Raw genomic sequence first — 27,784 nt, 5'->3', positions numbered from 1 at the left:
TCTTTTTTTTTGCAGTCTGGATTCATGTTTATTGAAGCCAGTAATTAGAGACATCTTTTTTTTCCCAGCGCTAGAAAGCAAGGTTCCACATGACTGCATACTGTACCTGGACAGAGCCACGCCCTGGACTAAGGCTGGTGGGGAGATAATCTGCAGTCCTAATTTTATGTTAAAAACACCAATGAACTTAGCATAGAGATGACAGTGAACTTTCACTTACAGCATCAACATTGTTAAAAGGTAATGATGTACAGAGCAGTCACTTTCAACTTCGTTAAATAAAACACAATAATTTCTTCAGTTTAAATACTGATTTTAAAATGCCAACCCCCCAAAAAGAAAGTGCAAACAAAATAAAATAATCTAGCAACATTCCTGTTGAATTTTTAGAAAGACCAATCCATGGCCTTTACCTGGGCCATATCTTTTAGGTTGGGTTTATTTTTCCATTTTAAAGACAAACACCAGATGTAACCACTATAAGTCCCATTTTGCTTAGTGTTTAGCTTGGAAATGCTTCTAATTTTAAGTCTTAAACAATGATTATTTGACTCTACTGAGCACAGTATTTACTAACACTGCTTATCTCCTCCTTCCTCTGCCTCCCTCAACATTCAGTTTCCCCACCATCACTTCTCTCATTCCTCCTTTTAGTCTTTCTTTCCTGGACTTTCTGCTACTTAATCTGCTTCCCAAGAAAAGGTGAATTTGCTAACACACAACTGGTCAGACTAACCACCAACTGATTGATCTCCTGGTCTCATCTGCTCCACTCTGATGGAAAGTGGGCCCTTTCCTCTGCTCCACAAGACCAGCTGTGCTCTTTCTATGTGACAGCTACATGCCCAAAGAGTCCAAGGGTTATCCTTAATAAGGGGTCTGACACATAATGTTCCAAAATGTGCATTTCACACATGGGACAAGCCAGTGAAGTGTTTTTTTAAAGTTCATCTCCCCTACCCCAAGAAACTGATAGCATGTGCTGTATCAGAAAAATCCTGGTCTTAGCAGATCACTATACATCGCTATTTGGTCATTTGACATGTGCATTTTAAGGAGGATCAGGCTTCATTTTCAGTTGAAGAGTTTGTTATCATGGAGTCTGATTTTCAAGTCATTCTACCCAGTTCTTCCTGAACATTTGACAACACAATCTTTTGTCCTGACCTCTTGCCTGTACTCTGTACACCACCAGCACCAGGACTTCCAGGAGAACTTGTTTTTTAACTCAAAAGACTATTGAAGAAGCTGGCCAACACCTCTTCACTTGCTGCATTATTTTTGATGTTTGAGTCTGGCTTCTTTACTGATGTTCCTGGGGAGGGGCTCAGCACACTGGCTGGCCCTCCCCAGCCCTGAGTCCTTGGAGAGCCAGAGGGTCCTCTTGCAGGGGATTTGGAGGCTTTTGTGGGCATGGCTGGCTGCTTGGCAAGGAGTGACTGCTGCTTCATTAGGAGCACCTGCTCATCCTCTGCTGCCAACTCTTTGTCATGGACCAGCTTTCTTACAGGAGGTTTCACAATAAAATCTTCATATGCATCTTCTGGTTTCACAGTTAGGAAATTTTCGTGTAAAATAGCTATTTTCTTTTCATTGTCCCAGCCTGCAGGTATAAAAACTGCCTCCTTTTCCACAACTAAGGCAGGTGTGGGAAAGTGGAAACCATATGTTTTATGAACAATGTACTTATACAACAAGTTGAGATTTTTCTCTTCTTTCACTGATGTGTAAATCAAGGCATCTCCATACTGGAGGCAGAACCTCTGAAGGTGCGACTGGATGAAGTACAAGTGCTCATCCCTGTAATCATGTTCCTTCTCGAGGATGCTTACTGCATCACACTTTGTGTACACCACCAACACTGGGATCCCCAGCTTATGAGTCAGCATGTTGTCACCCAGAGGCAGGGCAACATTTTCTTCATCAGAGCCTGAGTTGAGAGGCCCTCTTCTCTGTGGGGAACCCTGACAACCTTCTTCAGACTTCATATAGTCTTGAAAATCTCACAAACTTTAGTTCCAGTTCTCTTATTTCTTCTGGTGGAATTTTCATTTTATCAATGTGCTCATGTAAAACACTAGCCCACTTTTGTAGAGATTCCATTATAGTCCAAGGCCTAGGCATGTCTGCAACAAAAATGACCATGGTCTCTGGCAAGCATTCAGCAGAAACTGCAAACTTCAGCAGGCCTTTGTGGTAGAGGTCTCCACCCAGAAGCCACACATTGCAGTATGTATGATCATCTCAGTCCTCATCAAGGATGCTGATGTAGAGATACTCTAGTCCTCTTCCTCTTTTGCCATGCTCTGCTCCTTGTAGTTTAGTCATGAGAGTTGTTTTACCAGAACTATCTTCACTGAAGACCAGGATGTTCTTGCTGGATGGCAGCTTGGACCTGGCGTGGGTGAACCCTTCACTCAGGATAGAAGACCACAGGCTCTGGCCCTCCTCCTCTTCACTGGTTAAGTTGCCAGAGGCAGCCACCACAGGCCCATTGGGACCCAGCAGCAGCTTTTTCTCTACCCCCACTGGAGCCATCTTGCCACCTCTACTGGCTCTTATTTTTTGAAAGTTTACCCTAGCATATTTTCTTTGTCTCATATAAAACATGGAGAAGCTAAAATGCAGTTCTATATGTTTTTGTTTGACTTCATACATGAAATACAAAATACAAAATCTTGTCCTCTGACACATGCTTTAGAATTTGGAATTCAAAAGTAGCCCTGTTGTCTAAACACTCCACTTTCAATAAGTCTGTTTCTCTTTCTAAGGTCACAAACCAAGTGGTTTCCTCATATTGATAATACTATAAATTCCTAAGGAAGATAGTAAAGCACATAACATAAATACATGAAGCAGTTTGGATCTGACAGGGACTCATTCAGTAATTCTCTTTTTTAAGCTTCTCCTTAGCCCTCTGTCTTCCTCCATGAACACCCCACCTCTACTCGCATTTATTTGTTTTACTGATGGCTTCTAAAACCTGTTATGACATCTAGCCTTCCATTGCTTCATAGTTGGAGAGAGTGTAGGCTTGTGAAGCAGCAACCTCAGTCTGAATCGTGCTGCCCCACTAAGTAGGAAGGTGTTATCAGGCAAGATTCTTAACTTCTCTGAATCTGTTTCCTAACCTGTAGTACAAACTCAGTAGTTTTCCTGAAGTATTTATATTCATTAACCACATTAAAAAAAACACTGGCTCATAATGAATGCTCAATAAATACTGTTTTTTCTTTCATAGTTCAAGGAACTAGGAAGGAAGAAAAACAATGTTACCTATAAGTTCATACTATTTGAGCTAGCCATGGTGATGCACACCTGTAATCCCAGCACTCAGAAGCCTGAGGCAGGAGAATCACCCCAAGTTTAAGGCCAACATATACCACACAGTGGACCCTCTCTCAAAAAACAAAAACAAAAATAAAAATAAACTCATACCATTTAACCATCACAACCCTTTATCTTAACAACCTAAAGGAAAGTTCAATGGCAAAATACCAAAGAAAGGCTAAAATGTTCATCTGAAAAGAATCACTAAATGCTCTGCTAAGTTTTCACAGTTTCAGAAAACCCAATAATACTTCCCAAGAATTTCCACGGTCCCTACCTCAATCTCTAATAATAAGACCAACAGACCTGACATTTGTTTGCAGCTAGAATATACTGGCAGCTCAATATTCAATAAATTTTAATATAATCAAATATATTCAAGGTAGAGCATAATTTAGGAGGCTTTTTACACGTTAGAAGGTATTTCAAAACTTTACCCTATTTACTGGTTGGAACATTCATTAGTAATTTATTCTGGTTATTTTTACCGTCCATCTCTTGGGAGCTGTATATTAAAAGTTTACAATAATGCCTGCTGGAGGACCTAATAATCCGATAAGCACAAGTATTAAAATAACCGAAAAAGGGAATATGGACAAACAATTGCAAAGATGACATTTATTCCATCTGATAGAATATCCAATTATCTGTTTCCTATTCATGGACATTTCATCCTATTTTGAAATTCTAATGACCACTTTAGCCACACTCTGAAAAGTCATTTTTCTACAGTGGAGCCAATGGTTTTAGAAGCACATGGGGAGGTATCTAATATACCACTTGGGGTAAAGAAAATAAAGTATTTTTTCATTTCCTTAGCCCTCGAAAATTTGCTTAATGATATCAGTCCAAATGAAGCAGAAAATAAAGTAAAGTTATTTTAATTAGTTGGCAATTGTATTCAAAGTCTTATTACAATTTTTAAATACTCACAGTTTAAATCACAAATCATAGAAAATGATAATTTGCCTTTAAAATGCTGAGTTTCTTGGTTCATATTGTAAAAAGATATTATAAGAGGCCAAATGCAAGAAGAATTTTATAGAACATTTGTGGAATGAAATATGTGAGGAATTTCTCTAGTTTATTTCCTTAAAATGAGCCACACCAAAAAAATGTAACAGTGGGCTTTCATATATATAAATGTCCCTGAGCTCTCATAATTGTGGGGTTGTTAGACCTGCTTTGCTGTCAAAAAACTGAGGAATTCCAGGTGGAGGCCTTCTTTCCCCAATTGTTACTAAAGGTTTTATTTAATTACCTAGCTCAGCTGCTGTACTTAACATTAACAAAGCTTTGTCTTGCAAGGACTGTATACAGCAGACTTTTGGGAAGCTGATTACAGTTGGCTGGACCTTCAGAAATGTAGCATTCTACCTGGCAACCAACCCCAGGCGAGAGTATTCATTCACTTTCCATCTCCCCTTCCCAATGTGTTTGTGTACTGCTCGCTGACAACTGTAACATGTTTGTAGTACAAACAGTACTTTGAATTTGGGGTTCAAACCAGTTCAGGTTCTCTCATGTGACTGGAATGTTGGCATGGTTCAGAAAACAAAAGTCAACTTTGAAAAAAAGAAAAAATTGGCTCCTCCAGAAAGAGCGGTGGCTGAAGAGCTAAATAAATACACTGGCATGCAAACAGGGTGACAGGGTTCTGTAGGTGGCTGCTATAGGCTGTGAGACCTAAAACCACAAGATGTACTTTGCCCACCTGCTTGTGATAAGTGTTCAGCCGTTCCCTAGCAACAGCTAGGGTGTAACCGTTTGCAGCTTGGGTATGCAAGGCACAACCAATCAGGTTTAATTGCCAATCTAGAACCTTGCTGTAACTACTATAAAAACCCCTGCTGATTTGGAGTCAGGGCTCTCAATCTTGACCCGCTGCGGCGGTGACGGTTGGGAGTCCCTGCTCGAGCTTGGATAAACAACCCTCGTGTGTTTACATCAGAATCAGCTCCTTGGTGGTCTTTGGGGACCTCAAAATCTGGGCACAACATTTGGGGGCTCGTCCGGGATCCCCAAGACCCCCAGGATCCCCGTACTGGAGGGTCGATGCTGGCTGGTGAGTGTTTCTGTGTCTGTAAAGTCTGGGGCCCATTTTTCTGAACAGGTCGGCAGACGGTCTAGGCAGACGCGCTGGAGGGCTGCCGACCTGGGGTCCTGGAAGACGTTCCGGACCCCATAGGAGGGGACGGAGTGCCCCGTGAGTCTCTGAGCAGTTTTGCCTCCGATCGAGCAGAGGACTGTTTTGTCTTGCTTTTTGTGTTTCTGTTGTGTTTGTCTGTCTATCATGTAACTTGGACTGAGATGATGGGACAGACCGTGACCACCCCCCTGTCCCTCATGATGAGCCATTTTAAAGAAATTAGGGAGCGTGCTCATAACCTGAGTTTAGAAGTTAAAGAGACTAAACTTGTCACCCTCTGTAGCTCGGAGTGGCCTGCCTTTGGGATAGGATGGCCACCTGAGGGGACCTTTGATCTAGGTATTGTTACTTGGGAAAATCTAATATGTGACCCCCCTCCACGGGTCAAGCCCTTTTTGCCTCCACAGAAACAGCAGCCAGAGGTAATCCTGGCAGCCTGTAAAAAGACTCCCAGAAAATGCAACGGAAAAAGGCAAACTGACAATGAGCTGACCGCGCCGCTTTACCTGGTCCTCCAAGGAGGAACCGAGGAAGATCTCCTTCCCCCGCCTTACCACTCTCTCTCCACTCCCCTGCAACAGCAGGCAGGGGGAGAAGTTCTGGCCCCATCCGGAGCTGGGGAAAGAGGGCCGGCTCCGGGCACCGGCAGCGGGGATGGCCCCGCCCAGAACACTCCCCACCAGCGTGCCACCTCACCGGCAGGACCGGCAGACTCCACTATTCTCCCACTAAGGGTGACAGGGCCCCCTGATGAACATGGTAACCAGCATCATCACTACTGGCCCTTCGCCACTAGTGACCTTTATAACTGGCGTACTCAACACACCAAATTCTCAGACAACCCTAGAGATTTGATTAACCTGTTAGAAACTGTTTTGTTCACTCATCAGCCCACCTGGGATGATTGTCAGCAGCTCCTCCAGATCCTGTTTACCACAGAGGAGTGAGAGAGAATCCAAAATGAAGCCAGGAAATTGGTTCCTGGTGACAATGGTCAACCAACTACCAATGCTGATACTATCAACACTTCTTTTCCTTTGTCCCGGCCCGACTGGGACTTCAACACAGCAGAAGGTAAGGAGAGGCTCCGAGTCTAATGCCAGGCTCTGTTGGGAGGTCTCAAAGCGGCTGCTTGAAAGCCCACCAATTTGGCCAAGGTAGGGGATGTACAACAGGGGCCAAACAAAAGCCCTGCAGCCTTCCTAGAAAGAATTCAGGAAGCCTTCCGTAGGTATACTCCTATGGACCCAGAAGCAAATGAGACAAAGGCAGCTGTAATAATACATTTTGTCAACCAGGCGATGCCAGATATTAGGAGAAAGTTACAGAAAGTAGACAGATTAGGAGAAAAGAGCATTCAGGACTTAGTGGTAGTGGCAGAGAGAGTGTATAACAACAGGGAAACCTCAGAGGAAAGACAAGTGAAAGCTGACAACTGCCAGACCTGAAACCTGGCTTGGATCCTTCTGGCCACTACTGCAGGAGAGCCAAGGGAACGTGAATGTCACCTGAGAAGGATTGCGGTGGAAGGACAAGGTAAGGGGGAATGCAGGGAGCCCCCCCGGTTGGAGAAAAATCAATGTGCTTACTGCAAAGAGGAAGGCCACTGGGCTAAGGAGTGCCCCAAAAAGCAACAGGGAAGCCGTTCAAAGGCCTCCGTCCTGGCCATGGATGAACTAAGTGATTAGGGGGAATGGGGCTCGGTGCCCCTCCCTGAGCCCAGGGTAACCCTTAAAGTGGAGGGGGAGCCCGTTGAGTTCCTGGTAGATACCGGTGCTCAACATTCAGTCCTGCTCAAACCACATGGTCATATATCTGACAAAACTTCCTGGGTCCAATGGGCCACAGGCATGAAAAAGTATTCATAGGCTACCCGAAGAACAGCAGACTTGGGAGTGGGCTGGGTAACCCACTCATTCATGATTTACCAAGAAGGAAAGCCCATCCAAGTGTTAACTATAAGCCTAGAAGATGAGTATAGGCTACATCAAAAGCAGCCCATGCCAAGCCCTGATATAGACCAGTGGCTGACTATGTTCCCTAAAGCCTGGGCAGAGACTGGGGGCATGGGGCTCGCCAAGCACAGAGCACCTGTATTTGTGGAAATAAAACCAGGGGCAGACCCGGCATGGGTCTGCCAATACCCCATGTCTCTAGAGGCCCGCAAGGGAATAACTCCACACATCAGGAGGCTACTTGCCCAGGGAATTCTAAGGCCATGCCAGTCGGCCTGGAATACCCCCTTGTTGCCAGTATGGAAACTTCATTCAAATTATTACAATATGTAGATGATCTCCTTATAGCAGCTGAGACACGAGAGGACTACCTAGATGGAACCAAGAAACTCTTAACAGTCATAGGGGAACTGGGATACCGGGCATCTGCCAAAAAGGCCCCAATCTGCAAACCTGAGGTAAGCTACCTGGGTTACATACTTTAAAAGGGGCAAAGATGGCTATCAGATGCTAGAAAAGAGACAGTTCTTAAGATACCCACACCAGATTCTCCTCGGAAAGTTAGAGAATTCTTGGGATTGGCTGGCTTCTGCCGCTTATGAATAGCGGGGATCGCAGAACTTGCGAAGCCCCTTTATAAGGCAACTAAAGACAATCAGGCCTTTCAATGGACAGAAAAACTACAAAAGTCCTTTGATCAAATTAAGGCTGTCTTGTTGTCAGCACCAGCCTTGGGCTTGCCCGATGTCACTAAGCCCTTCTACTTTTACATTGAAAACAAAGGAGTTGCCAAGGGCGTCCTAGGCCAATACCTGGGCCCATGGCACCAACCAGTAGCATACCTGTCCAAGAAACTTGATCCTGTTGCAGCTGGATGGCCCCCATGCCTAAGGATGATCGCTGCCGTAGCCCTGATGGTCAAAGATGCTGATAAGTTAGCTTTGGGCCAAGAACTGCATGTAACCACCCCCCACGCCATTGAAGGGGTTCTAAAACAGTCTCCAGATAGATGGCTCAGCAATGCCTGACATTATTGCCTGACCTAGACCTAGAGGCCCCGCTGCATGACTGCGCTGACATCTTGGCTCAGGTACACGGGACTCGAGAAGATCTGAAAGATCAGCCATGGCCAGATGCTGAAGATACCTGGTACACCAATGGGAGCAGCTTTGTTCAGGATGGCCAAAGGTATTCAGGGATGGCTGTGGTCACTGAGACTGAGGTTGTTTGGGCTGAACCCTTGCCCACTGGAACATCAGCACAGAGAGCAGAGCTCATAGCATTAACCAAAGCACTGACGCTGGGAAAGGGCCAAAAGCTAAATATATACACAGACGGCAGGTATGCTTTTGCTACTGCTCACATACATGGGACCATTTACAGAGAAAGGGGACTGTTAACAGCTGAAGGAAAGACTATTAAAAACAGAGAAGAAATTCTTGTGCTACTGGCGGCCCTATGGCTGCCAAAGAAATTGGCTATTATTCACTGTCCCAGGCACCAAACTCCAATTGCCCAAGGAAATAATTTGGCCAACCAGACAGCTCAAAAAATAGCCCTAGAAGCTGATCTGACCCTGACCATTCAGCTGCCTGATAAAGGGGGCACTGCCTTACCAGAAACTCCCCAGTATACTGAGGCAGACTTAAAGTGGATAAAACAACTGCCCATGGCCCAATGCCTCAAAAGATGGTGGAGACTGTCTGACTGTAGAGTCATCCTGCCTGAAGCACTGGGAGAACAAGTTCTCTCCAAAATGCACCAGGCCACCCACATGGGCACTCGAAAAATGCAAGACCTCCAGAAACTGAGCGTATCATTGCCACCTGCAAAGCCTGCCAATTGACAAATGCTACTCACGATAAAGCCAACCCAGGCAACAGATTGAGAGGAAACCGACCCGGCGTATACTGGGAATTGGACTTTACTGAGGTAAAACCTGGAAGGTATGGTTACAGGTACCTGCTAGTTTTTGTAGACACTTTTTCAGGATGGACAGAGGCCTTTCCCACCAAACATGAGACGGCACAGATTGTGGCTAAAAAGTTACTAGAAGACATCTTGCCAAGGTATGGTTTCCCAGTAATGTAAGGGTCAGACAATGGACCCCCCTTCATTTCCAAGGTGAGTCTAGGTTTAGCACAGGTACTGGGGGCAAATTGGAAATTACATTGTGCTTACAGACCCCAGAGTTCAGGGCAGGTAGAAAAAATGAACAGAACTCTAAAAGAGACCTTAATTAAATTAACCTTAGAGACTGGCGGTGACTGGGTGATTCTCCTTCCCTTTGCCCTCTATGGGGTGTGCAATTCTCCCTATAAGATGGGACTAACTCCCTTTGAAATCATGTTTGGGGTGACCCCTCCCATTAAAATGTTGTCTTCCTTACAAAGCCTCCAGTGTGTTCACAAAGACATCTGGCCTAAATTAAAGGCCCTGTTAGAGTCCGGACCACCTCCCGAGCCCCATCACTACTGGGTCTTTGTCCGGAGACATCGACAGAAGGACCTTGAGCCTCATTGAAAAGGACCCTATGTTACTGTCCTGACCATGCCCACCGCTCTCAAGGTTGACGGGATTGCCTCGTGCATACATTACACTCACGTCCGTCCCGCAGATTCACACGCCGTTCTAGAGGATTACATCCCCTCATGGCAGGTGTCCAAAAACCGTGACAATCCTCTCAAGCTCAGACTGTGTCATCGACAGTCATAATTATGAAAAGACTTTGTGCTGCCCTAGGTAAAGAGTGTTGTTTATCTCTTCTCTACTGGGCCCCTTGCTTAACCCTTGGAGAACGTGCTAGCTCTGTACAATTAATGGTGCTTAGGTCCCAGTAGATTTAACCCCCCAACACCCATGATTGGGCCTCTAGAGTTACATGTGAAGGGGGAAATGTGAGACCTAAAACCACAAGATGTACTTTGCCCACCTGCTTGTGATAAGTGTTCAGCCGTCCCCTGGCAACAGCTACCCCAATGTCCCAGGTGTAACCATTTGCAGCTTGGGTACACAAGGCACAACCAGTCAGGTTTAATTGCCAATCTAGAACCTTGCTGTAACTACTATAAAAACCCCTGCTGATTTGGAGTCAGGGCTCTCAATCTTGACCCGCTGCGGCGGTGACGGTTGGGAGTCCCTGCTCGAGCTTGGATAAACAACCCTCGTGTGTTTACATCAGAATCAGCTCCTTGGTGGTCTTTGGGGACCTCAAAATCTGGGCACAACATTTGGGGGCTCGTCCGGGATCCCCAAGACCCCCAGGATCCCCGTACTGGAGGGTCGATGCTGGCTGGTGAGTGTTTCTGTGTCTGTAAAGTCTGGGGCCCATTTTTCTGAACAGGTCGGCAGACGGTCTAGGCAGACGCGCTGGAGGGCTGCCGACCTGGGGTCCTGGAAGACGTTCCGGACCCCATAGGAGGGGACGGAGTGCCCCGTGAGTCTCTGAGCAGTTTTGCCTCCGATCGAGCAGAGGACTGTTTTGTCTTGCTTTTTGTGTTTCTGTTGTGTTTGTCTGTCTATCATGTAACTTGGACTGAGATGATGGGACAGACCGTGACCACCCCCCTGTCCCTCATGATGAGCCATTTTAAAGAAATTAGGGAGCGTGCTCATAACCTGAGTTTAGAAGTTAAAGAGACTAAACTTGTCACCCTCTGTAGCTCGGAGTGGCCTGCCTTTGGGATAGGATGGCCACCTGAGGGGACCTTTGATCTAGGTATTGTTACTTGGGAAAATCTAATATGTGACCCCCCTCCACGGGTCAAGCCCTTTTTGCCTCCACAGAAACAGCAGCCAGAGGTAATCCTGGCAGCCTGTAAAAAGACTCCCAGAAAATGCAACGGAAAAAGGCAAACTGACAATGAGCTGACCGCGCCGCTTTACCTGGTCCTCCAAGGAGGAACCGAGGAAGATCTCCTTCCCCCCCCTTACCACTCTCTCTCCACTCCCCTGCAACAGCAGGCAGGGGGAGAAGTTCTGGCCCCATCCGGAGCTGGGGAAAGAGGGCCGGCTCCGGGCACCGGCAGCGGGGATGGCCCCGCCCAGAACACTCCCCACCAGCGTGCCACCTCACCGGCAGGACCGGCAGACTCCACTATTCTCCCACTAAGGGTGACAGGGCCCCCTGATGAACATGGTAACCAGCATCATCACTACTGGCCCTTCGCCACTAGTGACCTTTATAACTGGCGTACTCAACACACCAAATTCTCAGACAACCCTAGAGATTTGATTAACCTGTTAGAAACTGTTTTGTTCACTCATCAGCCCACCTGGGATGATTGTCAGCAGCTCCTCCAGATCCTGTTTACCACAGAGGAGTGAGAGAGAATCCAAAATGAAGCCAGGAAATTGGTTCCTGGTGACAATGGTCAACCAACTACCAATGCTGATACTATCAACACTTCTTTTCCTTTGTCCCGGCCCGACTGGGACTTCAACACAGCAGAAGGTAAGGAGAGGCTCCGAGTCTAATGCCAGGCTCTGTTGGGAGGTCTCAAAGCGGCTGCTTGAAAGCCCACCAATTTGGCCAAGGTAGGGGATGTACAACAGGGGCCAAACAAAAGCCCTGCAGCCTTCCTAGAAAGAATTCAGGAAGCCTTCCGTAGGTATACTCCTATGGACCCAGAAGCAAATGAGACAAAGGCAGCTGTAATAATACATTTTGTCAACCAGGCGATGCCAGATATTAGGAGAAAGTTACAGAAAGTAGACAGATTAGGAGAAAAGAGCATTCAGGACTTAGTGGTAGTGGCAGAGAGAGTGTATAACAACAGGGAAACCTCAGAGGAAAGACAAGTGAAAGCTGACAACTGCCAGACCTGAAACCTGGCTTGGATCCTTCTGGCCACTACTGCAGGAGAGCCAAGGGAACGTGAATGTCACCTGAGAAGGATTGCGGTGGAAGGACAAGGTAAGGGGGAATGCAGGGAGCCCCCCCGGTTGGAGAAAAATCAATGTGCTTACTGCAAAGAGGAAGGCCACTGGGCTAAGGAGTGCCCCAAAAAGCAACAGGGAAGCCGTTCAAAGGCCTCCGTCCTGGCCATGGATGAACTAAGTGATTAGGGGGAATGGGGCTCGGTGCCCCTCCCTGAGCCCAGGGTAACCCTTAAAGTGGAGGGGGAGCCCGTTGAGTTCCTGGTAGATACCGGTGCTCAACATTCAGTCCTGCTCAAACCACATGGTCATATATCTGACAAAACTTCCTGGGTCCAATGGGCCACAGGCATGAAAAAGTATTCATAGGCTACCCGAAGAACAGCAGACTTGGGAGTGGGCTGGGTAACCCACTCATTCATGATTTACCAAGAAGGAAAGCCCATCCAAGTGTTAACTATAAGCCTAGAAGATGAGTATAGGCTACATCAAAAGCAGCCCATGCCAAGCCCTGATATAGACCAGTGGCTGACTATGTTCCCTAAAGCCTGGGCAGAGACTGGGGGCATGGGGCTCGCCAAGCACAGAGCACCTGTATTTGTGGAAATAAAACCAGGGGCAGACCCGGCATGGGTCTGCCAATACCCCATGTCTCTAGAGGCCCGCAAGGGAATAACTCCACACATCAGGAGGCTACTTGCCCAGGGAATTCTAAGGCCATGCCAGTCGGCCTGGAATACCCCCTTGTTGCCAGTATGGAAACTTCATTCAAATTATTACAATATGTAGATGATCTCCTTATAGCAGCTGAGACACGAGAGGACTACCTAGATGGAACCAAGAAACTCTTAACAGTCATAGGGGAACTGGGATACCGGGCATCTGCCAAAAAGGCCCCAATCTGCAAACCTGAGGTAAGCTACCTGGGTTACATACTTTAAAAGGGGCAAAGATGGCTATCAGATGCTAGAAAAGAGACAGTTCTTAAGATACCCACACCAGATTCTCCTCGGAAAGTTAGAGAATTCTTGGGATTGGCTGGCTTCTGCCGCTTATGAATAGCGGGGATCGCAGAACTTGCGAAGCCCCTTTATAAGGCAACTAAAGACAATCAGGCCTTTCAATGGACAGAAAAACTACAAAAGTCCTTTGATCAAATTAAGGCTGTCTTGTTGTCAGCACCAGCCTTGGGCTTGCCCGATGTCACTAAGCCCTTCTACTTTTACATTGAAAACAAAGGAGTTGCCAAGGGCGTCCTAGGCCAATACCTGGGCCCATGGCACCAACCAGTAGCATACCTGTCCAAGAAACTTGATCCTGTTGCAGCTGGATGGCCCCCATGCCTAAGGATGATCGCTGCCGTAGCCCTGATGGTCAAAGATGCTGATAAGTTAGCTTTGGGCCAAGAACTGCATGTAACCACCCCCCACGCCATTGAAGGGGTTCTAAAACAGTCTCCAGATAGATGGCTCAGCAATGCCTGACATTATTGCCTGACCTAGACCTAGAGGCCCCGCTGCATGACTGCGCTGACATCTTGGCTCAGGTACACGGGACTCGAGAAGATCTGAAAGATCAGCCATGGCCAGATGCTGAAGATACCTGGTACACCAATGGGAGCAGCTTTGTTCAGGATGGCCAAAGGTATTCAGGGATGGCTGTGGTCACTGAGACTGAGGTTGTTTGGGCTGAACCCTTGCCCACTGGAACATCAGCACAGAGAGCAGAGCTCATAGCATTAACCAAAGCACTGACGCTGGGAAAGGGCCAAAAGCTAAATATATACACAGACGGCAGGTATGCTTTTGCTACTGCTCACATACATGGGACCATTTACAGAGAAAGGGGACTGTTAACAGCTGAAGGAAAGACTATTAAAAACAGAGAAGAAATTCTTGTGCTACTGGCGGCCCTATGGCTGCCAAAGAAATTGGCTATTATTCACTGTCCCAGGCACCAAACTCCAATTGCCCAAGGAAATAATTTGGCCAACCAGACAGCTCAAAAAATAGCCCTAGAAGCTGATCTGACCCTGACCATTCAGCTGCCTGATAAAGGGGGCACTGCCTTACCAGAAACTCCCCAGTATACTGAGGCAGACTTAAAGTGGATAAAACAACTGCCCATGGCCCAATGCCTCAAAAGATGGTGGAGACTGTCTGACTGTAGAGTCATCCTGCCTGAAGCACTGGGAGAACAAGTTCTCTCCAAAATGCACCAGGCCACCCACATGGGCACTCGAAAAATGCAAGACCTCCAGAAACTGAGCGTATCATTGCCACCTGCAAAGCCTGCCAATTGACAAATGCTACTCACGATAAAGCCAACCCAGGCAACAGATTGAGAGGAAACCGACCCGGCGTATACTGGGAATTGGACTTTACTGAGGTAAAACCTGGAAGGTATGGTTACAGGTACCTGCTAGTTTTTGTAGACACTTTTTCAGGATGGACAGAGGCCTTTCCCACCAAACATGAGACGGCACAGATTGTGGCTAAAAAGTTACTAGAAGACATCTTGCCAAGGTATGGTTTCCCAGTAATGTAAGGGTCAGACAATGGACCCCCCTTCATTTCCAAGGTGAGTCTAGGTTTAGCACAGGTACTGGGGGCAAATTGGAAATTACATTGTGCTTACAGACCCCAGAGTTCAGGGCAGGTAGAAAAAATGAACAGAACTCTAAAAGAGACCTTAATTAAATTAACCTTAGAGACTGGCGGTGACTGGGTGATTCTCCTTCCCTTTGCCCTCTATGGGGTGTGCAATTCTCCCTATAAGATGGGACTAACTCCCTTTGAAATCATGTTTGGGGTGACCCCTCCCATTAAAATGTTGTCTTCCTTACAAAGCCTCCAGTGTGTTCACAAAGACATCTGGCCTAAATTAAAGGCCCTGTTAGAGTCCGGACCACCTCCCGAGCCCCATCACTACTGGGTCTTTGTCCGGAGACATCGACAGAAGGACCTTGAGCCTCATTGAAAAGGACCCTATGTTACTGTCCTGACCATGCCCACCGCTCTCAAGGTTGACGGGATTGCCTCGTGCATACATTACACTCACGTCCGTCCCGCAGATTCACACGCCGTTCTAGAGGATTACATCCCCTCATGGCAGGTGTCCAAAAACCGTGACAATCCTCTCAAGCTCAGACTGTGTCATCGACAGTCATAATTATGAAAAGACTTTGTGCTGCCCTAGGTAAAGAGTGTTGTTTATCTCTTCTCTACTGGGCCCCTTGCTTAACCCTTGGAGAACGTGCTAGCTCTGTACAATTAATGGTGCTTAGGTCCCAGTAGATTTAACCCCCCAACACCCATGATTGGGCCTCTAGAGTTACATGTGAAGGGGGAAATGTGAGACCTAAAACCACAAGATGTACTTTGCCCACCTGCTTGTGATAAGTGTTCAGCCGTCCCCTGGCAACAGCTACCCCAATGTCCCAGGTGTAACCATTTGCAGCTTGGGTACACAAGGCACAACCAGTCAGGTTTAATTGCCAATCTAGAACCTTGCTGTAACTACTATAAAAACCCCTGCTGATTTGGAGTCAGGGCTCTCAATCTTGACCCGCTGCGGCGGTGACGGTTGGGAGTCCCTGCTCGAGCTTGGATAAACAACCCTCGTGTGTTTACATCAGAATCAGCTCCTTGGTGGTCTTTGGGGACCTCAAAATCTGGGCACAACATTTGGGGGCTCGTCCGGGATCCCCAAGACCCCCAGGATCCCCGTACTGGAGGGTCGATGCTGGCTGGTGAGTGTTTCTGTGTCTGTAAAGTCTGGGGCCCATTTTTCTGAACAGGTCGGCAGACGGTCTAGGCAGACGCGCTGGAGGGCTGCCGACCTGGGGTCCTGGAAGACGTTCCGGACCCCATAGGAGGGGACGGAGTGCCCCGTGAGTCTCTGAGCAGTTTTGCCTCCGATCGAGCAGAGGACTGTTTTGTCTTGCTTTTTGTGTTTCTGTTGTGTTTGTCTGTCTATCATGTAACTTGGACTGAGATGATGGGACAGACCGTGACCACCCCCCTGTCCCTCATGATGAGCCATTTTAAAGAAATTAGGGAGCGTGCTCATAACCTGAGTTTAGAAGTTAAAGAGACTAAACTTGTCACCCTCTGTAGCTCGGAGTGGCCTGCCTTTGGGATAGGATGGCCACCTGAGGGGACCTTTGATCTAGGTATTGTTACTTGGGAAAATCTAATATGTGACCCCCCTCCACGGGTCAAGCCCTTTTTGCCTCCACAGAAACAGCAGCCAGAGGTAATCCTGGCAGCCTGTAAAAAGACTCCCAGAAAATGCAACGGAAAAAGGCAAACTGACAATGAGCTGACCGCGCCGCTTTACCTGGTCCTCCAAGGAGGAACCGAGGAAGATCTCCTTCCCCCCCCTTACCACTCTCTCTCCACTCCCCTGCAACAGCAGGCAGGGGGAGAAGTTCTGGCCCCATCCGGAGCTGGGGAAAGAGGGCCGGCTCCGGGCACCGGCAGCGGGGATGGCCCCGCCCAGAACACTCCCCACCAGCGTGCCACCTCACCGGCAGGACCGGCAGACTCCACTATTCTCCCACTAAGGGTGACAGGGCCCCCTGATGAACATGGTAACCAGCATCATCACTACTGGCCCTTCGCCACTAGTGACCTTTATAACTGGCGTACTCAACACACCAAATTCTCAGACAACCCTAGAGATTTGATTAACCTGTTAGAAACTGTTTTGTTCACTCATCAGCCCACCTGGGATGATTGTCAGCAGCTCCTCCAGATCCTGTTTACCACAGAGGAGTGAGAGAGAATCCAAAATGAAGCCAGGAAATTGGTTCCTGGTGACAATGGTCAACCAACTACCAATGCTGATACTATCAACACTTCTTTTCCTTTGTCCCGGCCCGACTGGGACTTCAACACAGCAGAAGGTAAGGAGAGGCTCCGAGTCTAATGCCAGGCTCTGTTGGGAGGTCTCAAAGCGGCTGCTTGAAAGCCCACCAATTTGGCCAAGGTAGGGGATGTACAACAGGGGCCAAACAAAAGCCCTGCAGCCTTCCTAGAAAGAATTCAGGAAGCCTTCCGTAGGTATACTCCTATGGACCCAGAAGCAAATGAGACAAAGGCAGCTGTAATAATACATTTTGTCAACCAGGCGATGCCAGATATTAGGAGAAAGTTACAGAAAGTAGACAGATTAGGAGAAAAGAGCATTCAGGACTTAGTGGTAGTGGCAGAGAGAGTGTATAACAACAGGGAAACCTCAGAGGAAAGACAAGTGAAAGCTGACAACTGCCAGACCTGAAACCTGGCTTGGATCCTTCTGGCCACTACTGCAGGAGAGCCAAGGGAACGTGAATGTCACCTGAGAAGGATTGCGGTGGAAGGACAAGGTAAGGGGGAATGCAGGGAGCCCCCCCGGTTGGAGAAAAATCAATGTGCTTACTGCAAAGAGGAAGGCCACTGGGCTAAGGAGTGCCCCAAAAAGCAACAGGGAAGCCGTTCAAAGGCCTCCGTCCTGGCCATGGATGAACTAAGTGATTAGGGGGAATGGGGCTCGGTGCCCCTCCCTGAGCCCAGGGTAACCCTTAAAGTGGAGGGGGAGCCCGTTGAGTTCCTGGTAGATACCGGTGCTCAACATTCAGTCCTGCTCAAACCACATGGTCATATATCTGACAAAACTTCCTGGGTCCAATGGGCCACAGGCATGAAAAAGTATTCATAGGCTACCCGAAGAACAGCAGACTTGGGAGTGGGCTGGGTAACCCACTCATTCATGATTTACCAAGAAGGAAAGCCCATCCAAGTGTTAACTATAAGCCTAGAAGATGAGTATAGGCTACATCAAAAGCAGCCCATGCCAAGCCCTGATATAGACCAGTGGCTGACTATGTTCCCTAAAGCCTGGGCAGAGACTGGGGGCATGGGGCTCGCCAAGCACAGAGCACCTGTATTTGTGGAAATAAAACCAGGGGCAGACCCGGCATGGGTCTGCCAATACCCCATGTCTCTAGAGGCCCGCAAGGGAATAACTCCACACATCAGGAGGCTACTTGCCCAGGGAATTCTAAGGCCATGCCAGTCGGCCTGGAATACCCCCTTGTTGCCAGTATGGAAACTTCATTCAAATTATTACAATATGTAGATGATCTCCTTATAGCAGCTGAGACACGAGAGGACTACCTAGATGGAACCAAGAAACTCTTAACAGTCATAGGGGAACTGGGATACCGGGCATCTGCCAAAAAGGCCCCAATCTGCAAACCTGAGGTAAGCTACCTGGGTTACATACTTTAAAAGGGGCAAAGATGGCTATCAGATGCTAGAAAAGAGACAGTTCTTAAGATACCCACACCAGATTCTCCTCGGAAAGTTAGAGAATTCTTGGGATTGGCTGGCTTCTGCCGCTTATGAATAGCGGGGATCGCAGAACTTGCGAAGCCCCTTTATAAGGCAACTAAAGACAATCAGGCCTTTCAATGGACAGAAAAACTACAAAAGTCCTTTGATCAAATTAAGGCTGTCTTGTTGTCAGCACCAGCCTTGGGCTTGCCCGATGTCACTAAGCCCTTCTACTTTTACATTGAAAACAAAGGAGTTGCCAAGGGCGTCCTAGGCCAATACCTGGGCCCATGGCACCAACCAGTAGCATACCTGTCCAAGAAACTTGATCCTGTTGCAGCTGGATGGCCCCCATGCCTAAGGATGATCGCTGCCGTAGCCCTGATGGTCAAAGATGCTGATAAGTTAGCTTTGGGCCAAGAACTGCATGTAACCACCCCCCACGCCATTGAAGGGGTTCTAAAACAGTCTCCAGATAGATGGCTCAGCAATGCCTGACATTATTGCCTGACCTAGACCTAGAGGCCCCGCTGCATGACTGCGCTGACATCTTGGCTCAGGTACACGGGACTCGAGAAGATCTGAAAGATCAGCCATGGCCAGATGCTGAAGATACCTGGTACACCAATGGGAGCAGCTTTGTTCAGGATGGCCAAAGGTATTCAGGGATGGCTGTGGTCACTGAGACTGAGGTTGTTTGGGCTGAACCCTTGCCCACTGGAACATCAGCACAGAGAGCAGAGCTCATAGCATTAACCAAAGCACTGACGCTGGGAAAGGGCCAAAAGCTAAATATATACACAGACGGCAGGTATGCTTTTGCTACTGCTCACATACATGGGACCATTTACAGAGAAAGGGGACTGTTAACAGCTGAAGGAAAGACTATTAAAAACAGAGAAGAAATTCTTGTGCTACTGGCGGCCCTATGGCTGCCAAAGAAATTGGCTATTATTCACTGTCCCAGGCACCAAACTCCAATTGCCCAAGGAAATAATTTGGCCAACCAGACAGCTCAAAAAATAGCCCTAGAAGCTGATCTGACCCTGACCATTCAGCTGCCTGATAAAGGGGGCACTGCCTTACCAGAAACTCCCCAGTATACTGAGGCAGACTTAAAGTGGATAAAACAACTGCCCATGGCCCAATGCCTCAAAAGATGGTGGAGACTGTCTGACTGTAGAGTCATCCTGCCTGAAGCACTGGGAGAACAAGTTCTCTCCAAAATGCACCAGGCCACCCACATGGGCACTCGAAAAATGCAAGACCTCCAGAAACTGAGCGTATCATTGCCACCTGCAAAGCCTGCCAATTGACAAATGCTACTCACGATAAAGCCAACCCAGGCAACAGATTGAGAGGAAACCGACCCGGCGTATACTGGGAATTGGACTTTACTGAGGTAAAACCTGGAAGGTATGGTTACAGGTACCTGCTAGTTTTTGTAGACACTTTTTCAGGATGGACAGAGGCCTTTCCCACCAAACATGAGACGGCACAGATTGTGGCTAAAAAGTTACTAGAAGACATCTTGCCAAGGTATGGTTTCCCAGTAATGTAAGGGTCAGACAATGGACCCCCCTTCATTTCCAAGGTGAGTCTAGGTTTAGCACAGGTACTGGGGGCAAATTGGAAATTACATTGTGCTTACAGACCCCAGAGTTCAGGGCAGGTAGAAAAAATGAACAGAACTCTAAAAGAGACCTTAATTAAATTAACCTTAGAGACTGGCGGTGACTGGGTGATTCTCCTTCCCTTTGCCCTCTATGGGGTGTGCAATTCTCCCTATAAGATGGGACTAACTCCCTTTGAAATCATGTTTGGGGTGACCCCTCCCATTAAAATGTTGTCTTCCTTACAAAGCCTCCAGTGTGTTCACAAAGACATCTGGCCTAAATTAAAGGCCCTGTTAGAGTCCGGACCACCTCCCGAGCCCCATCACTACTGGGTCTTTGTCCGGAGACATCGACAGAAGGACCTTGAGCCTCATTGAAAAGGACCCTATGTTACTGTCCTGACCATGCCCACCGCTCTCAAGGTTGACGGGATTGCCTCGTGCATACATTACACTCACGTCCGTCCCGCAGATTCACACGCCGTTCTAGAGGATTACATCCCCTCATGGCAGGTGTCCAAAAACCGTGACAATCCTCTCAAGCTCAGACTGTGTCATCGACAGTCATAATTATGAAAAGACTTTGTGCTGCCCTAGGTAAAGAGTGTTGTTTATCTCTTCTCTACTGGGCCCCTTGCTTAACCCTTGGAGAACGTGCTAGCTCTGTACAATTAATGGTGCTTAGGTCCCAGTAGATTTAACCCCCCAACACCCATGATTGGGCCTCTAGAGTTACATGTGAAGGGGGAAATGTGAGACCTAAAACCACAAGATGTACTTTGCCCACCTGCTTGTGATAAGTGTTCAGCCGTCCCCTGGCAACAGCTACCCCAATGTCCCAGGTGTAACCATTTGCAGCTTGGGTACACAAGGCACAACCAGTCAGGTTTAATTGCCAATCTAGAACCTTGCTGTAACTACTATAAAAACCCCTGCTGATTTGGAGTCAGGGCTCTCAATCTTGACCCGCTGCAGCGGTGACGGTTGGGAGTCCCTGCTCGAGCTTGAATAAACGACCCTCATGTGTTTACATTGGAATTGGCTCCTTGGTGGTCTTTCGGGACCTTGAAATCTGGGCACAACATTTGCTTATCTTGGCCTTTTGCTACAAACTGGGTAGACCTTGTTAACCCATCAAGTCGAATCCTCACTTCGGCGGCACATATACTAAATTGTCAAGTCAACCATGATATGACCAAAAGCTTTTGACAATTTTATTATATCCAAAGGCTCTGCTTTTCTGTTGTGATTTTTCAGCAGGAAAACTCAAAATATTCTGGGGGCTTTCATCTCAGAAGCTGTGATAACACCTAGCAAGCTCAATGGATCATTGTTTGCTGAATCAAAATCCAGAAATTAGATCATAAGAGGAAAAAAAATAATTAAATAAAATCTTTGGTTTGGATATCACAATGCACTCTGCTAATTTCTTTTGACTGGTACATTTAAAAAGTTTACATCAGATCTCTCACTGAGCCATCTTAGAAGCTGAAACACAAACCAGCAAAAAACATTAATCCAAAATGTTGAGTTATCTTCCTACTGTGGGGGCACTGTCAAACCAGGTGAGGATCTGAACACTGGAGATATATACTGAGCTCTTCCATCACCTTATCTATGTCAGGCTGAACAGAGACATCTATAATTTTTAGAGCAGCCTCAAATTGTAGGACCTACCACTCTACACTCTAAAAGCTGAAATCACTGTCACTCAATGAACAAAGATTAGCAAACCTCAATTAGTACACATTTATTACCTCCTATATACTGATCCCTCTACTTAACATGTGATACATGGTATGAAAAAAATAAATGTCAGAGTTGAAGTTTCTAACGGTGACTATCTTCAAACTGATATAAGATGAAATATGAAAATATTATATCTCCCAAAAATAAGAACCAAGATATATCATGTACAGGTACAAATTCCCAATGATGAATGTGATCATAATGTATACCTAAATGTACCAATAAACTTAATGAATAAAAAAAGGAAAATATTATATCTCCCAACCTGTTAGACGTCTGAAGGCGAGTTTGAGTTCTCTGAAAATCAAAGAATGAATTCTAGGAACAACAGAGGTTAAGAGTAGGAAGATATTTATTGATAGGATAGCTCCTGAGAGGCAAGAAGGGGCCCCACTTTACAGGGAAGTTTTAGAGAGTAAAATCCACGTGGGTTGCAACTATGATTAACCAATTAAGATTACAAGTATAGTCGCTTAGGTAATATTCATCCACTGGGGGAACAAGTCACATAACAAGGGTGCATGGAAAGAACAAAGACTTTTCCTAGGAAATGATGGGTCTGGAGATCTTGGTCACCCACCAGGGGATGTCTATCTAGACTTCATTAGGGCCAGTATTTTTTTTTGAGGAAGTCTGCAGGCCTAGTCATTTCATTTTTATCTTGAGGTCTGGTCTCCAACAGATGCATCTCTGGCCCCAGTTGTGATGTGTTTCACCTTCGTCCCAACTCTTGAGGGCCCAGCCCTATCTGACTACCTATAATATTTCTATCTAACTTATCTGTCTATAATAAAACCATTTCAATGAGAACCATCAGGTAAACTTGTGTGGCAAGTAGATTCCTGAACTCCATTCTTGATCTACTTAACCAGATTGACAGGGGATGGGAATGGCTAATTTTTGCATTTCTTACAATTCTCCTGATAATGCTTATGACTAAAGTTTTAAAATTATTTTTTGGCTCATGATTCTCCTATCTGGCTGCACATTTGAATTTGTGTGGTAAACTTAAGACCACCAGTGAATTGGTACCAAAGAGAACAATTAAGTCCGGCCCTTGGAGGGGAAAGGAAAGCCTTGGCACTAATTCATGTTGGTTTGGGGGGAAATGTTGATTTTTAAGATACCCAAATGACTCTAATGAGCAATCAAGGCTGAAAAATTTGTTCTAGACTGTAAGCCCTGCAGGAATTCAAAAGAAATCACTTCCACCTGGGATGGTTAGATGCTACCTTTGATTTATTCTCAGATCTTGCAAAAGATACTATGTTCTCTTTGGAAAGTATCTGTATATGTGTTTGTTATTGCAAATAAAATGACATGTTTATATAGCAGCCAACAAGAAGCAGAATAATTATACAGACACCACTTAATCTCATTTATCTTCAACTCATCCCCTGAAATGTAATTAGGGAAAAATTTATATTACCATCCCAAGCACAGATAAAACAAAAATTCAGTGGTTTGCCTGAGATCACACAGTAAGTTCATTTGAAAAACCAGACTCCACTAGAGCTGCTTCCTTTGAATAGTCCTGGTTAAAATGTAAGGTATTTGATGCTGAAAATTATTCAAATATACAATTAGCATGCCTATATTCCATAATTTCAGTCTTCCTTTTGGCTTTTGTTTATTTTGTTTGAAAATGAGATGATATCTGAAGAATCAATAATCCTATTTGCCCATTTTTCTATAAATTAACATACTGAATGCATTAATGGGTTTGTTCATTTAGGGTTTTCATCCATTCCAGTTTGCTTGGAACTTTCCCAGTTTTAGTACTGAAATATTTTCCCCATTAAACACTTCAATACTGGACAAAGCCAGGCAATTCCATGTTAAAAGTAGAAATAGCCCTTTGAAGATTTATGCAGGAAAGGGAATTCAAGGCTGGTAAGGAAGGTAAGAGGCCAGGCCAGTCCTAAGCAAGGAGCAAGGCAATAAATATCCATCATGACAGGTAGACTTGGCTTAAGGCTTTGGGATCTAGCTGAGCAGGCACAGTGCTAGATCTAGAGCAGTAGCACTCAAACCTGTGTATGCATTAGAGTCACCTAGAGGGCTTTTTAACATGTTCCCATCAGCTTGATACACTGGTGGGACATCATGACTGTCCTGTCAGGCAGTTTGTACCTGATGGGACTGTCCTATGGTACCCTATGGTACAGTCATGCATGGACCAAAGGTCATTCAGAGCATCCTGGTAGTGAGACACATAAATTATAGCCCCATCTTGAATGTTTTAAAACAGATCACTTAATTGGCTTGCTGAGCTAAACAAAATGACACAAAACATGAATGAACAGTTTAGTAAAGAACTAGAGCCCATTAAAATGTTCTAAACAGAAATCTGAGAGATTGAAAGTTATGGGCAGCAAACACTCTGTCCTCCAATGCAAGGACCACGTGTCAGAATTGAAAAATAGGACTGCTGTCAGAAACTAGTTTTTAAGAGGCACATTTGAAAAAGAGAGAGCACTTGAAAAATGGATTCAACGGCTGCTAGGTGATGAAAAGAAGATTAATCTGAGAATATTTGGAATTAGCAAAAAATCAGAAGACAGCACAAATGACATAGAAATCCTATACACAAAAATAATAATAGAAAACAAAGCAAATATAGGGAAAGAATTAAACTTATGAGTAATGATACATATAGAGTCCCAAATAGCTAAATCAAAAGAGAACCTCTCCACAACATACCATAATGAAAATTCCAGAAATCCAGCATGGGGACAGAATCTTAAAAGCTGTTACATAAAAGTAACAAATAACTTATAAAGGTAAACCCCTTAAAATTATAGTAGACTTCTCAACACAAACTTTGAAGAACAGGAGAACCTGGAGTGAAGTGTTTTAAGCCCTAAAAGGAAGCAATTTCCACCCAGGTTTACATATCCTGTAAAACTGTCTTTCATAATTGGTGGAGATACAAGGTATTTCTGTGAAAAAGAGCATCTCAAGAAATTAATGACCACTAGACCAACACCACAAAAATATCTCCAGGATTGCCTAGAAAGAGACAATGAAGCCAACAATGCCAATAAATAAAATAAAATAAATGCACCAGACAAGGTGAGCAGTTAAGCAAAAGGGGGGGAAAAGGAAATCAGCAGCAGAAAAACAATGCAGTGATAAGAATAAGTCAATAACTTTCAGTGATAACTCTCAATGTGAATGATTTCAATTCCCAATCAAAAGACATGGATTGGCAGTAATGGATCAAGAAACAAGAACCAATCAAATGCTGTATACAAGAAACACATTAAATGCAGAAAGAAATTCACAGTTTAAAAATCAAAGGATGGAAAACAATACTCATACAACAGGAGCTCAGAACAAAGCAGGAATAGCTATCTTAATTTCAGACAAAGTGGACTTCAAGCCATAACTCATCAAAAGAGGATAAAAGGTCACTACATATTCATTAAGGGAACAATTCAGTAGTAAGAGATAATTATAAGAAAATATATGCACCACATGCCAGTATGCATAACTTCATAAACACTACTGGACATGACAAAAAGATAAACACCAACAAAATTATGGGAGACCTCAATACCCCACTCTCAGAAGCAGATTGACCAGACCAAAAAAAATCAATGAAGAGATATTAGAGTTGAACCAAACCTTCAAACAAATGAACTTAATAGAAATCTACAGTATTCCACTCAACAACAGGAGAATACACATTCTTCTCAGCACCATATGGTCCTGTCTTCAAAATAAGCTATAAAGCATGCTTAAGTAAATCCAAAAGAATCAAAATTATCTCATACATATTATCAGATCACACTGCAATGAAATAAATCTATGGCAAAAGAAAGCAGAAATATGAAAACTCATAGATTAATACAGTCTTGAAAAATCAATAGGTAACAGAAGAAATCAAGGAAGAAATTAGACAGTTCATAGAATCAAACAATAATGCCAGTACAACATACCAGAACCTATGAGACACAATGAAAACAGTCCCAAAAGGGAAGTATATCTGTGAATGCCTACATCAGAAAAATAGAGCAAGCCCAAACAACCTAATGATGCACCTGATGGTCCTAGAAAGACAAGAACAATTCAAATCCAAACCTAGCATAAGGAAGGAAATTATAAAGATCAGAGTAGAAGTTAATGAAATTGAGATGTAAAAAACAATACAAAGAATCAATTAATTGAAGAGCTGCTTGAAAAAATAAATAAAATAGACAACACCCTAACCAATCTTATATAAAAAAAGAGACACAAATCAATGCAATTAAAAATGAAAAAGGTGAACCACAAAGGACACTGCTGACATCCAGATGGTACTAGTTAACTAATTTAAGAATCTATACTCAAATAAATTGGAGAATTCAGAAGAAAAAGATAGATTCCTGGGTCATAATAATTACCAAAACTCAACCAAGGAAATATAAAAATCTTTAACAATCCAATGAAATCTAATGAGTGAAATTGAAGAATTAATTTTAAAAACTACCAACTAAAAACAGCCCAAGTCCAGATGGATTCACTGCTGAATTCAAGAAGAACTTTAGGAAAGATCTAACACCAACACTCCTCAAACTATTTAATGAAAATGAAAGGAAAGAGTACTCCCAAAGTCATTTGTAGGAGACAGCACTACCCTGATTCCAAAACCAAGCTAAATAAGAGAACTAAAGGCCAGTCTCTTGAATGAACACAGACACAAAATTCCTCAATAAAATACTGGTAAACAGAATGCTAGAAATCATCAAAAGCACCATATATCATGACCAAGTCGGATTCATCCCAGGGATGCAGGGATGGTTAAACATATGCAAATCAATAAATGTCATATATCACATAAACAAAAGCAAGGACAAAAATCACATGATCATCTCAATAGATGCATAAAAAGCATTGCAAGAAATCCAACATCTATTCAAGATAAAAACCCTGAAGAAAATAGGTACAGAAGGATCTTATCTCAATCTGATAAAAGCCATTTATGACAAACCTAATGCCAACATCATATTAAATGGGGAGAAGCTGAAAACTTTCCCTTTAAAATCAGGAGTAAGGCACAGATATCTTCTATCACCAGTACTCCTCAATATAGTTCTCAAAACATTAGTTAAAGCAATCAGGCAAGAGAAAGAAAGAAAAGAGAAATGTATATATTTCCACAAAAAGATTTCTAGAATTATATGTGCTGCTGAAGTGAGCACAAGATTTCTAGAATTAATAACCAAATTAAATAATGTAACAGAATACAAAATCAACACACAAAAATCAGCAGTGTTCCTGTACACCAATAATAAACTACCAAGAAAAAATTAGGGAACCAATACCATTCACAATGGCATCAAGAAAAATTCAATACTTAATAATTAACCTAGCCAAGGAAGTGAAAGACCTCTACAAAAAAAAAGGACATTGAAAAGAATATCATGCTGGGGATTTAGCTCAGTGGTTCCACCACCTGCTTCGAAAGCCCAAGGTCCCAAATTCGATCCCCGGTACAAAAGAAAAAATGAAAAGGACATCAGAAAATAGAAAGATATCCAAAGTTCCTGGATATACAGGAGGAATACTATAGTCAAAATGCCCATACTTCTAACACTGATACATGTACAGATTTAATGCAAACTGAAAAGAATACCAATAGCATTCTTTACAGAACTAGAGGAAACAATCCTACAATTTGCATGCAACCAGAAAAGACCTAGAATAGCAAAAATAATCCTAGGCAAAAAGAGCAGAGCAGGATGCATCACAATCCTGTACTTCAGGTTATACTACAAAGCTAAGGTGTTTAAAAAAAAAAAAA

The 27,784-nt window shown here is 44.8% G+C and overlaps 1 protein-coding gene, 1 long non-coding RNA gene and 1 pseudogene across 4 annotated transcripts in view; 1 reads left to right on the top strand and 2 right to left on the bottom strand.

Moving 5' to 3' along the window:
* The window catches only part of LOC110348612 (uncharacterized), a 337,086-nt gene that overhangs the window by 239,731 nt on the left and 69,571 nt on the right, over window positions 1-27,784 (bottom strand). The gene's annotated exons all lie outside the window — the stretch shown is intronic.
* LOC147830357 (cytoplasmic dynein 1 light intermediate chain 2 pseudogene) lies at window positions 3-5,466 on the bottom strand (annotated as a pseudogene).
* LOC106009200 (uncharacterized) lies at window positions 5,644-26,267 on the top strand. The gene is made up of 10 exons (XM_087211240.1): window positions 5,644-6,292; window positions 6,428-6,553; window positions 6,962-7,015; window positions 7,768-7,892; window positions 8,525-10,729; window positions 11,704-13,956; window positions 14,534-16,063; window positions 17,038-19,290; window positions 19,868-20,844; window positions 21,505-26,267. The coding sequence occupies exons 1-5, from the start codon at window positions 5,644-5,646 to the stop codon at window positions 9,278-9,280; spliced, it is 1,710 nt and encodes a 569-aa protein (XP_087067366.1). The 3' UTR covers window positions 9,281-10,729; window positions 11,704-13,956; window positions 14,534-16,063; window positions 17,038-19,290; window positions 19,868-20,844; window positions 21,505-26,267.

The sequence above is a fragment of the Heterocephalus glaber genome, unplaced genomic scaffold (assembly GCF_053883595.1).
Source record: "Heterocephalus glaber isolate CG9 unplaced genomic scaffold, H.glaber_assembly_v1.0 deba00000122, whole genome shotgun sequence".
In the NCBI taxonomy this organism is placed as follows: domain Eukaryota; kingdom Metazoa; phylum Chordata; class Mammalia; order Rodentia; family Bathyergidae; genus Heterocephalus; species Heterocephalus glaber.
The sequence above is the reverse complement of the archived record's forward strand: the minus strand, read 5'-3'. Positions and strand labels throughout refer to the sequence as shown.